The sequence below is a fragment of the Tenrec ecaudatus genome, chromosome 4 (assembly GCF_050624435.1).
Source record: "Tenrec ecaudatus isolate mTenEca1 chromosome 4, mTenEca1.hap1, whole genome shotgun sequence".
In the NCBI taxonomy this organism is placed as follows: Eukaryota; Metazoa; Chordata; class Mammalia; order Afrosoricida; family Tenrecidae; genus Tenrec; species Tenrec ecaudatus.
In genome coordinates, this window is record NC_134533.1 from 7,026,891 (window position 1) to 7,044,591 (window position 17,701).

General features: G+C 60.6%; 2 protein-coding genes across 3 annotated transcripts; one reads left to right on the forward strand and one right to left on the reverse strand.

Annotated features, from left to right (window-relative positions):
* The first annotated feature begins 206 nt into the window (after positions 1–206).
* CD248 (CD248 molecule) lies at positions 207–3,175 on the forward strand. Its single transcript, XM_075545350.1, has one exon. The coding sequence runs from the start codon at positions 235–237 to the stop codon at positions 2,905–2,907; it is 2,673 nt and encodes an 890-aa protein (XP_075401465.1). The 5' UTR covers positions 207–234; the 3' UTR covers positions 2,908–3,175.
* A 9,009-nt stretch (positions 3,176–12,184) lies between these two features.
* On the reverse strand, positions 12,185–17,412 carry TMEM151A (transmembrane protein 151A). 2 transcript variants are annotated; one of them, XR_012783915.1, is made up of 3 exons: positions 17,185–17,412; positions 15,530–15,731; positions 15,038–15,165 (listed from the first exon to the last, which is right to left on the reverse strand). XR_012783915.1 is itself a non-coding variant. In XM_075545351.1 (2 exons), the coding sequence occupies exons 1-2, from the start codon at positions 17,251–17,253 to the stop codon at positions 13,834–13,836; spliced, it is 1,401 nt and encodes a 466-aa protein (XP_075401466.1). In that variant the 5' UTR covers positions 17,254–17,412; the 3' UTR covers positions 12,185–13,833. The 2 variants fall into 2 exon arrangements, 1 of the variants encoding a protein (XP_075401466.1); XM_075545351.1 differs by lacking the exon at positions 15,530–15,731 and having other exon boundaries at positions 12,185–15,165.
* Positions 17,413–17,701: the final 289 nt, after the last annotated feature.

The following is a 17,701-nucleotide window of genomic DNA, read 5'->3' on the forward strand; positions in this document are numbered from 1 at the left end:
AGGCAGGCCAGGCCAGCCTCCGCAGGCGGCTCCCCGCCCCTCCCCCAGGACCCCCACCCGGTCCCCGCCCGCCCGCTTCCTGCTCAGCGGCCCCCGGGAGAGCAGGAGCCCGGGGCTGGCAGCCGCCCCAGCCCGCTCCTGACAAGGCCCGCCCCCGGCACGCCCCCCGCCTCGGCCCCTCCCCCTGTCAAGAGCGGCGGCCGGCCTGGTCCCGGCCAGTCGGGGGGCGTCGCGATGCTGCTGCGCCTGCTGCTGGCCTGGGCGGCCGTGGTGCCCGCGCTGGGCCAGGCCGCCGAGCCCCGCGCCGCCTGCGACCGGAGCAGCTGCTACGCGCTCTTCCCCCACCGCAGCAGCTTCCTGGCGGCCTGGCAGTCCTGCCGCAAGCTGGGGGGCAACCTGGCCACGCCGCGGACTCACAAGGAGGCGCAGAAAGTGCACAGTCTGGTGGGCTCGGGCCCCGCCAGCCAGCTGCTGTGGATCGGGCTCCAGCGCCTGGCGCGGCATTGCCAACCGCAGCGACCCCTGCGCGGCTTCACGTGGACCACCGGCGACCAGCTCACTGCCTTCACCAACTGGGCCTTGCCGCCCTCGAATGGGCCCTGTCGGGCCCAGCGCTGCGTCGCCCTGGAGTGGAGCGGCGCGCACCGCTGGCTGGAGGGCTCCTGCACGCTGGCCCTCGATGGCTACCTGTGTCAGTTCGGCTTCAAAGACGCCTGCCCAGCGCTGCAGGAGGAGGTGGGCCAGGCCGAGGCGATCGTCTACACCACGCCCTTCCACCTGGTCTCCACCGCCTTCCAGTGGCTGCCCTTCGGCTCCGTGGCTTCCGTGCAGTGCGAGACAGGCAGCGGCGCCTCCTTGCTCTGTGTAGAGCGGCCCGAGGGCGGTGTGGGCTGGTCGCAGCGTCCGCCGCTGTGCGCAGACACCGGCTGTGCCCGGGACAACGGGGGCTGTGAGCACCAGTGCGTGGAGGAGGAGGACGGGAGCCTGTCCTGCCGCTGCTCAAAGGGCTTCCAGCTGGCAGCCGACGGGCGCAGCTGCGAGGAGGACCTGTGTGCCAAGGACCCTTGCGAGCATCTGTGTGAGCTGGGAGGACCACAGGGCTACAGCTGCCGCTGTTACCTGGGTTACCGGCCAGCTGAGGATGACCCACACCGCTGCGTGGACACGGACGAGTGCCTGACCGTAGGGCTGTGCCAGGAGATGTGTGTCAACCACTTAGGGGGCTTCGCGTGCTACTGCAGCGAGGGCCACCAGCTGGGGGTGGACAGGATCAGCTGCAGCCCTGTGGGTGCCATGGGAACCCAGGCTTCTCCAGAGCTTGGGGAGGAGCTGCTGGATGAAGTCGGTGGGGAGCTGCTACAGCGAATGGAAGAGGAAGAGGAAGAAGAGGAGGAGGAGGAGGAGGAAGAAGAGGAGGAGGAAAACAGAGATGAAGCTGGGGAGGCCTTTTATGGGGCCTGGACTGCCATGCCAGACATGCCGTGGATGGAGCCCACGGGACTCAACGACTTCCGCCGGGATGACAGACCCAGTTTCCCAGGGGCTCCTGAACAACAGAGGCCCCAACCAGAGCCCAGCTGGGGGCCCCCACTCAGTGCCCCCCGAGTCTCCTTCCACCCTGCTGTGCTCCCTGTCACTCAGCCGCTGGTGATCTCTGCCACACGCCCCCCAATGCCTTCTGCTCCCCAGCCCCCCAGGATCTCTGCCACGAGCCAAGCACGGCCCCCTGTCCCCTGGCCCCCTGTGGTCCCTGCCATGCACCCAGCTTTGCCCCCTGACCGCCAATTCCCTGGAATCTCAGCCAGCTATCCAGATCTCTTCCCTGCCCGCCAGACCCCCATTAGCTCTGCCACCCACTCAGCATGGGCTCCTGCACCCCAACCCCCCATTTTCTCTGCCACACGCCCACCCTTGGTGTCTTCCCGTCAGCCCCCCATAATCGCTTTGTCCCCCAACCAATACCCTGGAATCTCAGCCAGCTATCCAGATCTGCTCCCTGCCCGCCGGCCCCCCATTCGCTCTGCCACACGCCCATCCCTGGCTTCTTCCCATCAGCCCCCCAGGATCCCTACCATATACCCAGCTTTGTCCACTGACCACCAACTCCCTGGAATCTCAGCCAGTTATCCACATCTGCTCTCTGCCCACCAGACCCCCATTAGCTCTGCCACCCACTCAGCACAGCCTCCTGCACTCGAACACCCCATTATCTCTGCCAAGCATCCGGAACTGTCTCCTGCCCACCGATTCCCTGTGGCCCAAGACAGCCAGGTCACTGAAACCCAGACCACCACATATTTTCCTCCAAGTCCCAATAACCAGGCCCCGCTGGTCATCACCTCCAGTGCCCATCAACCCCCTCAAACTCCTGATCTTCTGGTGGTCAGAGCCCAGACCACCCAGCTTACTGTTGCTCCAGCTGCTCAGCCCCCTCTGGTCACCACTCCCAGGCCCCCAGTGCCCTCTGTGTCTGCTGCCACGCAATCCCCAGTCCTCTCTACCTCCCTCCCCCCTCAAAGCTCCACTAACCTAACCTCATCCAGTAGCTCATCACACCCCCATTCCAAAGCCTACCATGTCCCAAGAGAAGGTGCTGCTGACCCCAAGCTGGCCTCCCAGCTGCCCACAGCAGCTCCTACAGACCTGGGGGAGATCAGTCTGGCCGGTCACAACCTAAGGGATGACCGGTGGTTGTTGGTGGCCCTGCTGGTGCCAACCTGTGTCTTCTCCGTGGTCCTACTTGCACTGGGCATTGTGTACTGCACCCGGTGCGGCGCCCATGCACCTAACAAGCGTGTCACTGACTGCTACCGCTGGGTCACCCATGCCGGGGGCAAGAACTCAACGGAACCCATGCCCCCCCGCGGCAGTCTCTCAGGGGTGCCGACCTGCAGAACCAGTGTGTGATGGGGTGCAGCCACCCTCTGCAGGGCTGGAGGAAGAGTATGCTCTGAACACATGGCTGAGGCTGCACCAGGGACCCATGCGGGCCACCCAGCTGGACAGAGGGCTGCCTGCTCATCCCGCCCAGCCACAAGCTGCTCTTCATCAGCAAGAACTTGATTCCAAGGAGCTCTGCTCACGGCCCGGTGCTCACAAACGAAGAGAGGCTAAGGCCCCAAGACCTCAGGGGGTGGGTGATGGGTCTTCTCCAATAAATGGGGTGCCAACCTCACCCAAAGCTCCTGGCCCCAGTGATGCCCAAGGGAAGGGACTGAGGAAGGCGAATGGCTGGTCCCTAAGGAAGGAAGGTAAGCCCCGTTAGGGGGACGGAATACTTCAGAGATTCTTGGGAGAGCAGAAGCCAGCAGCATAGTGTTGCCCAAGGTCACACTGTGAGCCCAGAGCAGAAGTTTGGCATGGGCACAATCCAGTACCTCTTCTCCTTTAAAATTTTACCCAAACCCCAAAAAGGTGGAGATAAATCTGGGGAAGTTTCTAGAATAAGGGCTCTTGCTGGCCTACAGTCAAACTGGGGTTTAGACTAGAGGCCAAAGACAGGCTCTGGACCTGGGGGTGATCGGGGCAGGAGGGGCCATAGTGAGTTCTGGGACCTGTCTCCCCACCTCTGCAGATGCCCCGAAGTGGAGGCAGGGATTCAGACATGGAGGATGTGACTATGCCCCACGGGAGCCTGGAAGCCACCACCTCTTGCTCTTGAAAAGGGGGTAGGGCCAGAGTCCAGCAAGTTGGGTGGGGTGCAGGGAGCAGGGATCCCAGAAGAAATGCCCTAGTGGGGGCACCCACCTCCCCCTCCCCTCTGGGGCACACTTTGCTCTCCTCTGGGTATTCTGGGAGTGGCAGGGGACAGAGAGTCTGGGAGCCCTAGTTGAGTCAGAGTTCAGGCTGCTCCGGTCTGAGGTGTCCGGGAAGCTGGAAGAGGAGGGGGTACTCAAAGAGCCAGCCTGGGGGGACCCGGCAGCCTCCCTCCCCAGCCCGGACGCACAGTCTTGGGAATCGCGGCAGACCCAGGCGGGGGAGGCGCTGGTTCCTGCCACCCCTGTAATTTTTCAGTTGCAGTCTCTCTGGGCCTCTAATTAAGTCCGGGCAGGGCCGTCACGACCACCCGGACTGGCGAGGAGGGGCACCCCCTTGCATTCCCAGAGCCACCCTCTGGCCTTAGGAGCCAGGCTGGGACTGGAAGGTTTGGGCTGGGCCCCACGGGACCAGGAGAGGAGGGCCGGCGCTGCAAAAGAACCAGGGGGCCGCGGACGAGGGAGCGCTGCGCACCGCCCCCCCTCCGCCCCCGCCCCAGCCGCAAGCTCTCACGTTCCCTAACTCAAACCAGACTCCTCCACCAGCTCTGCCCAAGCCCTTAACCTCGGAGGCGCCGCCAGGGAGGTTTGCTAACAGGGAGTGGGGATCCGGAGGCAGCCCAGATGCCAAGGTCCTGGAAGGAGATGCGGGCGCAGCATTGAGAAATGGGTGACAAAGTCGGCCTGGATGGGAATCATTCCCTCCCGCCACCCCAAGCCAGGGATCCAGGACCCCCTGAGGGCAGGAAGGAGTTAATGCATGGCCACTGGAGGGGAGGATGGGAGTGGGGAAGGGGGCCTGGAGCCGCTCTTTGTCATCCTGTAATGAGCAACAGATGCGGAGCTGCTTGCGGGTCTAAACACACTGCCTCCCAGGGTAGAACAACTCCCCCACCCCCCACGCCGCGACTGCGTGAGCCGGGGTCCGCCCCAGCTCCGCAGGCCCCGCCCCAGCTCCGCAGGCCCCGCCCCGCCCGCAGGCCCCGCCCATCCCGGCGCGGCCCTGACGCCCTCCAGCGTTATCAGCCCCGCCTTGGGAACAGGGCCACGCCCACCAGCTGCTGTCAGGAGTCGCCCCTACCAGCTGAGAGATTCCCGCCGAACGACTGCCCCGCCCCCCGGGCCATCAGCTCCGCCCAGCCTGAGGCCTGCGCCCTTTGGCACCGCCCGCCAGTGCTGTCAGCACGTCCGCCGTACAGCCGCCGCAGAGACTGGCTCCTGGGGGCACACACTCTGCCCAGAGTCCTCCCCGCGCCCCGCCGAACCGGACGACAAGCCCCGCCTCTTCAGAGACCCTGAGACTGTCCCCTCCGCAGGCCCCGCCCACTGCACGCAGAGCCCCAGACCCGACGCGTCAGGGGAGGAGCTCCGTCCACGTAAACCAGCCAGCGTTCCCCTCCCTGAGGTCATGGCCCCACCCACAGTAAGCCACAGGGCCCGCCCACTTAAAGAATTCCTACAAACCCCGCCCACGAAGGCCCCTTACGCTCCGCCCACCAGAGTTCCCCCACGGAGTCTTGCACACCAGGGCCGCCCACACTGAGAATGTGGAGTTCAACCTCTACCTTGAGGCCTCGCCTCTTGTGATCACATGACCACGCCCACCACAGACTCCACCTCCTTAGATGCAAGCCCCGCCCCCGTAGGCCCCGGTCTCCCACCGTCTCAGGGGCATACCCAGGTCCATGGATCCTTCGAACTCCTTCTCCTGGACCATGACGTGCCTGAACCAGGTGCCTGCTCTCCTTCCCCTCCCCGCGGCTGCCAGGTGTCCCGATTCTGTGTTTGGTGGACCGGGCTCAGTGGGCAGCGAAACTTCTGCAGAGGGCGTCCATGAGCCAGCCTTGGACGCCACCTGCCTTCTGCTCCACGGACTTGCACGCACCCCGGCGGGCGCGCTGCTCTCCATCACTCCCCCTTGGGGGGCAGACGGGCCGGGGGTGGGGGTGGAGGTGAGGGTGGGGGGCGACGGCCTTGCTGATGTTTCTAGCTATTAGCCGCCTTTCCTGGAGGTGTAGTGAGTTGTTATGCGTTGGGCAGCTAACTGTAAGGTCAGCAGTTCGAAGCATTACAGTCTACACTACACACCCACCGGGCAGTTCTACCCTGTCCTATAGGGTCCCTCTGAGTCGGAATTGACCCTATGGCAGTGCGTGCGCTGCCTTCCCGTCGGCATTCATCCCCGGCACCCTCTAGAACAACGATCCAAAACGAACCCCCGTTGTCATTCCCAAAGCGCACAACTGCACAATGAATCATGTCTTAATTTCTGTTGCCCAAATAGCTGCCCGCTCCCATGAAGATGCCCAGATGGCCAGGTCTGCAAACCACCCTAGGCATCTTCCTTCCCAGGGGCGAGGGCGCAGCTTTCCTGGGAATCCAAAGCGAGGCTGTTTTCCCTGAGAAGAGTGAGTCTGGCAGCTCAGAGGCCCTCCTGTGGGCACTGAGAAGAACAGCGTGACCGTGGCCGCAGTCTGATGGCGGCCAGGGCACACAAAGCTGTAGCTTGGCACTCACCACTTCATTTGAAAATAATCACTTTCTCACTCCCACCCTAGACTTGGGTGCCAGCAGGGTCCCTAAATCCAGTTCAGCAGGTGCTGATTCTCATTTGATGCTCCAGTCTCTCCTGCCTGCTGCACTGGGCTGCTAACCTCAAGGTCTCCCTGCCAGCTCCCAGGGAGAAAGATGAGGCTTTCTATTCCCATAAGAGATGCATTTTTTTGGAGAATGATGAGGGAAACAACGGTACAAAAGTGCTTGACACAATGGATGTATGTGTGGGCTGTGATAAGAGTTGTACAAGACCCCAATAAAATGATTTAATTAAAAAAAGGTGCATTCTCAGAAATTCACAGAGGCAGTTCTATCCTGCCCAGTGGGTGGCTATGAGTGGGCATCAACTCGGTGGCAGTAAGTTTGGTTTGGGGTGCCAGGTACCCTTTAGCTCTGCACTGGACACCCTGTGGGGACTCAAGCAGCAGCCTTGCCCACAGCCACCTCCCGACTAGCACAGACCCGGGGAACGTGGGGCTCTGTTGGCACCAGGTGCAACTTCACTGTCCTGCCTTTTGAGAATGAGGTTGGAATCTGCACCCAATGAGAGGAGCAACGACAATACTAAATGCGAGTCACGCCCCCATGAAGTAAGTGCTATTCTGACCATAAATAAGTGTTTTCACACAAGTAACACACGCCATCTACATTGCTTTGCTGACTGCTCTGTCCCCTGGGGAGGGACGGGGGCTTCAAAAAGCTCATGGGAAAATTCCATTTTCTTTCAATTACATCTTTCCCATGAGCCCTTTGAAGCCCCCTCATATACATACATATATATATTCAATTAAATGTAACCTCTGACCAGGACCAAGGGTGAGACTCGCCTCCTGTTGTGCAGAGAGCATTGGAAAGTGGTTGAGGGCGGATGCAGTTAGATTAAAATGTAACGCCTTTGCAGTGAAGCTCCCTTCTGACCCATTTTAAATGTGTCCTAGTTTTTAATATTTTCTGTTTTGTTTTCCATTGGGGTTTTACTCTGTTTCACTTGGTTGTTGTTGTTTTTGTTGAGTTTGGGGGTATGTTTCGCTGGATATGAAATCTAGGCTGGTTAAAATCTATAGAGACTGTTACTTGATTAAGGACTTCTTGGGGGAATAAGGAGCTAACAACAATGAATACAAGAAAGAAGAAAATGTTCTAAAGTTAATTGTGATGATGCTCAGACAACTCTTTAATATGATTGACCTACTGAATGGTAGGATGTGTGAATTACTTGGCAATACCGCTGAAACAAATGTAGCTGATTTTTACTGGACCCTTGATTCTATACTTGTAGTCATTTATTTTTACACTACAGAAATTAGGTCCCCATAATTACATATGTATAATAATATCAGTATAATAAGTTTAAAATAATAATTTTAAAATATGATTCTACTAATGAAACAATGGGTAGAATTTAAGGGTTTTGACCATGTATGTAAAACAATTTTTATTGTGAATTTACACGTTAGATCATCACTGTTGCATTTAGTAACTAATTTCTCATCTCTCCCAATGATTTGCCCTGTCCCCTCCCCCACCTTTTTGGAAAGTCCCCTGATAGTTTTTAACCACCACTCTGCCAATTGTGTTCATGTCACTGTAAAAACCATTAGGATAGCATATCTCCCAATTGTTTCGATGCTTGAGTCTGTTGTTGAGGGCGCCATGTCAATCCACACACAGCACCCTTCGGGTGGATCGTGTGTTTCAATGTCTCAGAGACCCCAGGGAGAAGACCTGCTTCAGCAAAGACCGATACAAACGCATGCAGGATAGACAGGAGGGGATGCCTGGTGATCAAGTTTGACAGGGCGGTTCTGTGGGAACTTCCGTCCCTCGGGGTGTGAGGTGGCCCTGCTGTGTGTGAGCATCGTTAATCCAGAAGGTCTCAGGAATTTCTGTGTCCCCGGTCTTCACTGGCTCATGCATAGTCAATGACCAGGGCCTCATTGTATATGTAAGATGGATGGGATTGATGTGTACCCATGATTGTCTGCATTGTGCCCACCTCCCTTCCAGAAGTTCATCCTTGGTGTGGTCTTTGCCCATAAAAGCCCCTCCATTGCCAGCCAAGTCCAAAGATTCTTTTTAAGTAGTGAGACCAAGATCCCTGGCCCCCACCAACCTAGCGTCAATGTTCTTCACCAATTTCACAATTCAACGGAATCAAGTCTTCATCCGTTTTCTTTTTCATTATCTAGAGGTGGCAATTGAGGAGATCATGGCTTGGGTCAGACACACTTTAATCACTAACAGGGCACCTCTGCTCTTTCTTCAGTAGCCGCTGCCTCCTGTATGTTTCTCTGACAATAAAAAAATGACAGATTGATTTTATCTTCTTCCCAATCCACTTCAGGAATCGTGCTCAGAGTAACTGGGAGAGCTGTTGTCCTGGATCTTCCGCAGACAGATTAGGATGCTCTTGACCCGTGCAGGGGTCTCCAGTGACACTAGGAGGAGGGACAATTGCAGAGGGAAGGTCAAGTGGAAATCTCAGTGGACTACTAAGCCGACCAATCATGCGTCCGACATTTGTTGAGACCCCCACAAGATACTCCACAAGAGCCTAGGGATGTCGAAGTAGCTCAGTAGCCATGTAGCATGAATACCTATGGGGAGACCGCTCAGGGTACTGGCCAGGCCTGCACAGCAAGATGGCCTGAGGCTCTCACTCAAAAACTCACTCCCACTGGATTGATCCCAACTCATAGAGCCTATAGGACAGGGTAGAACCGCCCCCATGGGTTTCTAAGACTGTAACTCTCTATGGAAGTCGAAAGCCTTGTCTTTCTCCGTGTGGAGCGGCTGGTGGTTTCCGGCTGCTGGTGGTTTTTGCCGGTAGCAGCCCCTCCCATACCTTCCTTGCCACCAGAGTTCATCTGGCCTGATCCTGGGCAGAGGCAAAGTTGGAACAAAGAGGAGAAAACAAATCTGAGAGGTGGCTGGCAAGTCGATCTGAGACAGGACCCACTGACAAACTGAACATGTTGGAGAGGGAGGGTCAAGGGAGAGCCGCTGGGTTTTGGTTCACCTTCCAGGGGGCACCACTCCTGGGGTGGAGCCCTAGGGGGAGGAAGCCACCTTGGGAAGAGAGCTGCTATAGTGGGTTGAGTTTGACGTGTTTGAAGACACTCCAAGTGGGTTGGCTAAGACCTCCTGGATGGAAACTCCGCACCGTAACAGAGGCAGTACCGCCCCGGCATTCGGTTGACTGCTCTCAATTCAGTGGGTCTGTTGGCCTTGTTTCTGTTGAATGATTTCCCGGAGCTCCTGGTCTCCTGGGTGCCTTTGCTCACCCAATGGGGCAGGGGCAGAGGCACCGCCCCCATCCTGACTAGGGGCTGCGGCTGACTCTGATGTGTGGCTTCCTGCCTGCCCTGTCCTTGACATCCTCTTTGCCTCTCCAGATTATGTCTGGGCCACCTCACCGATGACTTCAACCCAATGAGCTCTGGAGGGCAGAAGGCATCAGGGTGGGGTTGGGTGGAGGTGTGACCTAAGAAGGAAGGGAAAGCCTGAAGGACCCCAGGGGCCCGCCCCCTCAGGGCAGCTCCAGAGAGCCAGTGGTCCAGGACCTGGTCCCAGCAAGAGACTCAGAACCACAGAGCTATCTCTGGCTTGAGGAGCAACCTAGCGGCCTGTATCTTCCACGGGAGCCTTCTGGGGGCAAGGGATCCAAGTCCAATGAGGCCAACCAGTGGAGGTTTTCATGGGGAGTCTTCTAGGCTCTAGTGTCAGTGCCCCTCAAACTCACTGCCATCGAGTCAATGCCAACTCATAGTGTTCCCATCCATAGGGCAGGGTCGAACTGCCTCTGTGAGTTTCTGAGGCGGTAACTCTTTATGGGAGGGCGTAGGCTGTCTGGTGGTTTCAAACCAATGACCTTGCAGGTCAAAGCCAATGGGTAACCACTCTACCATCGGGGCTCCTACAAAAGCAGCCCTCAGGACCTCGTTAAGGGTCCCGATGCCGGAGGGCGGTGTCAGCCGGAGCTCAAGAACCATTCAGGTAGCGGCATCCCTGGGTGCCCCGGAGGCTTAAGTGCTGACCCTCTGAAAGGCGGGAGGGCTGAGCCCACCTAGAGGTGTCTCGGGCGACAGTCAGATCTGCTTCTGAAGGGCCCCAGCTTTGAAAACCCTTGGGAGCCTTTCTCCTCTGTCCGCATGGGTCACATCAACGGCAATCGGCCCGATGGCAACTAACGACAAGGTGAGAACCACCGAACTCGGCACAGGTTCACCAGGCTCTCTGCGGCAGCTGGCCAAGTGTGCGCATGTGGGTGGAACAGGGCCCACGCGCTCATTGATAATGGACGAACGAGTAACAGATAACAAATGCTAACGATGTTGGTAGATGCCGGCGTGTCGGTTACAACTCAGCGACCGTAGGCCCAACTGAACCAACACGGCTCGGTCCCGCGCCTGCCTCACCGGTGTGGCGATGCTGGAGCCTCGGTGTCAAGCCGGCCTTCAGATGAGAAGACGTGGGGCACGGAGAGGCTGCCTGACCAGCCCAGGGTCGCTCAGGTCATAGTTGGGATCCTGGCTGGCTCAGCGTCTGCACCGGTGCTAAGGGCCCATAGCGTCCATTCTAATCAGCAAACGCATCCGCGCTTGAACCAAGACCCCTTCCTCTGAGAGCGTGGGAGGAAAGGCAGGCAGAAGGGAGGGGAGGAGGACTGGTGCCCACTGGCAGACCACTCCACAGATGCCATTCCGAGTGGCATTTGGCTGGTTATTATCATCTTTTTATATGTCCCATCCCACCTGCCCTTCCTACAAGGTGACGGTGCCAAGCCTCCATTGAGAGGTGCGGTCTTCTGCTCCCTTAGAACTGGCCGCACCCCTAGAATGGGACAGAGGTGATGCTGTGTGACTTGTGAGGCTAGATCATCGGAGTCCCACCTGCTTGGTCCCAGGGCCCTGGAAACCCAGCCCCCTGAAGAGAAACCTACTTATGCCTTTTTGCTGGGCTTACTGTCATCTCAACCCACCAACTGACCTGGGGTTCTGCTCTTGAGGAGGAGAAAGGACAGTGGCCAGCGGTCAGTCGGTGGCTATGGGGTGAGAGGAATGATAGAAGAGGGAATTCTTCAGGGGTGGGGGTGGTGGGAGGGGGCTGCAGTCACACTTGGGGCCTCCCCACCCACTCTGGATGCAGCAGCACTTTCCACCCAAGTTGCTCTAAGCAAAGAACTGACTTCTCTCCCAAAGAGGCGAGGCAGCCAGGCTGATGGGCAGAGAAAGCTCTGGTCTCTAGCCACACCCACCCCAGGCAGTTGGACGTTGCTAGGCCATCACATAAAATCCTGACCACATCACCACCCGCTCAAACACCGTCCTTAGCCCCAGGTCAGAGAGGAACTCTGGGCTCCCAGGCATAGCTCTTTTATTTCGCATGCCCCCTCCTCACCTCTGCTCTCCCACCTCTGGAATCCTATCCATTTTCAGCCCTCAGGGCACCTTTGCCCCAATTAGGGTGCCCTTTCTCTGGGGGATGCCAGGCCTGGGGGTTGGAGCGCAGCTGCTGTCCAGTGCACTTAGCACTCCGTGGTTCTGGGACGTGGACACCCTGCACACTTGCTAATGCCACTTCCAGGAAGCTCTCTGGCCCCTCCCAGCGAGTGAGGCTCTCCCTTGGGCCTGGCAAGTTTTCTTGGACCTCCGTGGCTGCCTGCCTGTGATCCTTAGATAATCTTATGTCCACTGGAAGACGGACACAAGTGTAGTGAGGGGAGTCACCAGGTCAAAGCCTGATGCTGTCTCCTTGAGGGGAGGGGTGGCCTTCTTCTAAGGAGAACCTCTCCCTCTCTTTATGTCACGGACCCCGAAGCTGCCGGAGCCCAGCCCCGTTTCTATCCGTCTTAGATCCATGGGACTCTGTACCCACCAGCTGGTGATCTTTCTGCAGTCTGTCACGGCATGTGGCGATGTGAGTCTGAAGAGGGACTTAGGGAGCAGTATCGGACTCGAGTCGGACCAGGCTGGGACATTTCCTGGAGTTATAATTATTCCTTGACATAAAGATTTTCCCCAGACATAATGAGTGTCACTGGGTTTGTTTCTTTGGTCAACCCAACCTCACATACTGCCCTGGATGGGGACTCCACCTTACCGGCTGTGTCCTCGAGCCACCCTGGCTTCTATCCCCCCATGACGAAGCATACCATGTGTGCCACAGGCCACAGTGGGGACCAGTCATTCCTTATACCCAGTCCTCAGGACCCTCCCCCAACCCAGAGCTGGCGGAGGGCAGCAACCTTGGACAGCTCCTTAAGTGTGACCCAGGCTCCAGTCCCTGTCTAGGAATCAGAATCAGCCACTTTCTGCTCAGAGAAACTCATGCTGGCCCTCCTGGGGAGGGAGCACACCACTGTATTTTCCCTGCTCCTGGGAACAGGGTAACACCACTCTGTGTCCCTCCCAAAACTCAACCTAGACCCCTGGCCCCGTGGCCCGATGGCTTTGGCTGTCAGGAAGGCCGGAGACAGCTTTGCGTGGCTTTACACCATTTATTGTAGCTCTGCTTGTCTGCCTCCTCCCTCCCCCACCGGCCCCTGAGAGGGGATAGATGCCCCAGCTGGAAGGGAAGGGATGACGCGCTCCTCCCTGGGATAAGGTGGGGCCCCCAAGCTGGGCCCCACTGAGGGGAGAGGCAGGGGGCTGCCTGGGAGGAGCAAGGGTTGCTCAAAGGGTGGTGGGTGAGGCCCGGTCTCTTGGCTGCCCTTTGGCCTCCGGGGTTACCGGAAGGTGAGGAGTAGAAAAGTCTGGGGCAATGGGTAGACAAAGCTTGGGGTGTGGAGTATGGGGGTGGGGTAGGGTGTCCATGTGGCTGAGAAGACTGGAGGGAATTTGGCAGCAAGGACAAGCTGAGGTCAGACTCCAGGGGGAGGTGGTCCTGAGGAGGCCAGACTGTGGGGGGTCAGCATGTGGGGGAGCAGCAGAGGGAAGAGTAAAGGGGTTTGTGCTCGAAGAATTAGGCCCCAATGGGTGAGAGGGCAGGTGGGGAGCGGCCTATCAGGGGGGAACATGGGAGCTTTGGTGGGTAGTGGGTGGGCACCCCCATCACCAGCGCTTTAGCTTCAGGGGGGCCAGCCCGGCTGGGCAGGGCCCCAGACCACCGCTCTGTGCTTCTGAATTGCTGGAGGGCTCAGCCAGCAAGTGTTCCGGGGAGCCCTCAGCTGCAGGCCACAGCTGTCCCGAGGGCTCCACCTCATCCTAGGCATTCTGGAAGCTTCTTCCTTGGCCAGCGTGAGAGATATGCCCTCTCTTCACCACGGGACCCCCGCCCCCCAACACACACACCAGATTACCTGCGATCAGGGGGTGGAGCACAGTGGTGCCAGGGTTGGTTCAGGGACCAACCGAGGAGCTGTCCTCCCCCCATCCCCACGAGTTACCGGGCTCTGCGGTGAGCACCCCGTCCCCACCCCGCCTGCTCTGTCTCCAGTTTGCTTCAGACTGTGACCACTGGGGCACAGAAACCCACGGGCAGGGGGATGGTGGGGAGGTGCCACCGTGGGGCCCGGGGGCTGTCAGAGAGGCCCCTGCCCCTCGCCCTGGCAGCCGCTGTCGCCGTGGACAATGAGCACCGGGAAGTACAGGGCGTCCTCGTAGCACGGTGGGCTCTCCAGGGGCTCTGTGTCCTCTCCACGGCGCCCCAGCGGGCCCCCGCTCAGGCTGCGGAAGACCCCGGGCGTGGCCCGGCCGCCGGCGCCCAGCGAGAGGCGGCTGCGGCTGAAGGGCAGGCGGGGGCCGCTGGGCCGGGCCGGGGGCAGCGAGTTGCTGCTGACCGAGCGGCGGCAGCGCTGGCAGCCCCGCAGGTAGGCGCCCGAGCCGGCGTTCATGACCACGGCCTCGGAGTAGCTGGGCACCAGCTGGCGGTTGGAGCAGATGTGCCATTCGAGCTCGGTGAAGTCCACTGTGGCCACGCGGGAGAGCGGGGGCCCGCTGGGCACGGCGCCGGGCGGGGGCGAGCTGGCGCCGAAGAGCTTCTCCACCTGGTAGTGCACGTGCGCCGTGCCATAGGCCGCCACCACCCGCAGCGGCCAGGACAGCGTGGCGGCCGACACCAGCCAGAAGACCCAGGCCCGCGCGTACCAGGGCGGGCTGCGGGGGTCGGCGAAGACCATGAGCGAGTCGCGGAAGTCCACGTCCTTCAGGTGCATGCCCTCGCGGGCCTCCAGGTAGTCGTCCAGGCCCTCGTTGGCGCCGAAGAAGCGCGCGCGCTGGGTCAGGTAGGAGGCCTCGGCCTCGGCGCTGCCGAAGCTGAAGCACTTGGTGAAGCGCAGCCGCGTGGCCGCGTGCTCGGCCAGGCCCACCAGCTCCTTGGACACGTCGCGGACGCCGTGGGCCGAGTAGTCGAACTCGCCGCGCGCCGTGCGGCTGTCGGCGCGCTCGTGGTAGACCTGCGTGGTGGTGTAGGCGTCCCCGTTGCGGTAGCGGGTGATCTGGCGGGTGCGCCGCACGTAGTGGTAGCTGGTGGCCTTCCACCAGACGCAGGGCGGGGCCTGCTGCAGCCGGCGGATCAGCGCCAGCACCGTGTGGGCGTCAGTGCGCGGCGCCTGGCAGGAGCGCACGTGGCAGTGCCAGCACTCAGCCAGGTAGAGGAGGTAGAGGAGCGAGACGAAGGCCAGAGGGATGTACAGGTAGCCATCCGAGCAGGGGCTAGCCGGGTAGGTGGGCGGCGGGCCCCCGGCCCCACGGGCCAGTGCGGCCTCGGGGCCCAGGACCAGCCGTGGCACGGTGGCCAGGCGGCACCAGGCCACCACGGCGCCGCAGGCGTGGATAAGCAGCGTGAGGAGTAGACACTTCCAGTGCGACTCGCGGCAGAGGGAGCTCCCCAGCGACGGCTTCAGGGGCCGCTGCTGCAGAGGTGGGGCAGAGAGGGGGGGTCAGCGTCAGCAGGAGGGCAGTGAGGGCCCGTCTTATAGAAGAGGAAACTGAGGCTCCGAGGGGTCTCCTTTCTGCCTCCCTCACTCAGAGTGGAGCTCCCCCTGAGCCTCCGCCTTGACTCCATCAGCTGCCAGGAGAGGGGACGACGGCCCCAGGCCAGCACTCAGGAACCTGACTTCTGGACTCAGTTCTGCTTCCCCGTTCTGCCCCTCTCTGGGCCCTGATTCCTGGCTTTGGTGGCCTGGGGTCCAGGGTGGCAGGGGCCGGAGGGGTGGACACATGGGCTTAGGAACCCGACTGGACTGCGTGAGGGCTGGTGCTGTCGGCACCACTTACTGTCAGGCGGGGGCGGGTCCCTCATCCTGTCTGGGCCTCAGTTTCCTCAGCTGTGAATTGGGGTTGTGGTGGAGTCAAGGAGATGCTGGGTGTGAAGATCTTAGCACAGGCTCTGGCCACGGGAATAAATATGATCGCTGTCACCCCGACACCCCGTTTGGGCCCTTGGAGTCACTGGAGTTGGTGGAAGATTCTGGAGAGGCTTTTAAGTAAGCAAGAGAGAGAGGGAGAGCTGGGAACGGGGGAGGTGTGAGTCTTGGGGGGTAGGGAGCAGATGGAGGGCCTTCCTCCACTCCCCATCTGTGTGTGTGTGTGGGGGGGCAGAAGCTGCCGGGTATAGCTGCTGGTCCTCGGGTCTTGGCCCTTGGCAGGACCACCAACCTGGTCCCCATCACAACCCTAGTGGCGCATGGTGAGAGAAGAAGCAGTGGGGGTGAGGGCAAGGGGGAGTCTACTGGAAACAACAGAGTTGGGTTTAGGGGCCACCTGTCCCATCAGGCCTTGAGAGTAGCCACCCCCAGCCCAGGACAGCTTGTAACCGTGCCCCACACCCCACACCACAGAGGCACAGAAGTGCACACACACACACACACACACACACATACCACACACCTTCATCAGATGCTCAGAAACATGCCCATCACCAGACTTACCTGGCAGGTAGTATATCTGCCTGCTCACCCGAGCCACACAATGCCTCAGATCCTCACCTGTTCACAGGGCACACATGCATGCACACGTGCAGGCACAGCCCCCTACAGGGCAGGCATGCACACATGTGACAGACACCCCAGACCTTCACCTGACCAAGAGTATACCCCCCACGTCCGACTGCCTCTCCTCTGAAGAGACCCACCTACTCACGGGGCACACACACACACACACACACATACATTACCAGTGCATCTATGCCAGGACACCCCCAGACCCTCACCCAGCTAGGGAGCACATGTGCACGAGGTGTGAGGTGCACATGCCTGAAGTCCCACACGCACATAGTCACACTATCTTCCTCCAGTCACACATACAGGCCCATCACCCCCAGCACCCCACCCAGGGCCCCAAACTCCTGCAGCTCCTTCCTGGCTAGAGTTGGGGAGGGACTACCCTGGGGTCTGTGCCTCTGGGATGGGTCCCCAGTCAACACTGCAGGGGAGGGGAACGTGTGAGGAGAAGGGTACTAGAGGCCCTCTCCTCTTGCTCCCCTCCTTCTCCTGTGCCCCTTCTCCCCCTCCCCCTCTCCTGTCCTTGTAGCCCTTGCTGCAATGCAGGCGCCGCCTGGGGAACCTCTAGAGCAGCGGGCCGCGCTGGGGGCCTGACCCGTCCCTCAGATGATGGCTGGGCCACGAGACATATCGAAGGGGTGGGGGCAGGCGCTGACGTCACAGGACCGGTGATGCTCGAGGAAGGGATGTCGGGGGTGGCGCGGTCCCCGCATTTCTGTGCAGCCACCCCACCCTTGTTCCTACACTGCTCCCTGGGTCCCTGGACCCCGGCTGGGTGCAGAGCTGCCCCGATGACGTCATCGGCCGCAGGGGCGCCGGGACTTCCCTCCGTAGGCCGCTCCCGGGTTCGCCACCCCCAGCCCCGCACCGCCCTGCCCTGCTGCCCTCGGCCAGTGTGGCAGCGCTCCTGCCCTTCCGCCCGCGCCGTACCTCCTCGCGCAGCGGTTCGCCGTCCGGGAAGAGCGCGGGCGCCTCCCCGCCCTCGCCGCCCTCGGGCATGGTGTCCCGGCTGCGTCGGCGGCCAGGGCCCGCACCCGGGGCATGATAGGGGCGCGGAGGGCTGCGGCGCGGCCCCGGGCGTCCGCGCGGCTCGGCGGCCGGGAGGGAGTGCGCCCAGCCGAGCCCGAGCCCGAGCGCGGCGGCGGCGGCGTTGGCGGCCGCGGGTCCAGCCCCGCCCTCCGCTCACCCCGCCCGCGCGGCACCGGCGGCGCCGCCGGCAGCGCCTGGCACGGCGGGCATGCCCCGCCCCAGAAGCCGGGACTGAGCGGCCAGGCCCCCCTGGGTTCTGCTTCCACCGCGCGCGCGCGCGGACCGGCCACCTTGGACAACTCCTTGCTTCCAGGGGCCTGAGCTTGCCGGGCTGGAATGCGAGGTGAACCTGGAAGGTGACAGGTAGTCCTGGGGGACACCCCTGGGGGACACCTTCACCCTCCTCCGCGTTGTAGCC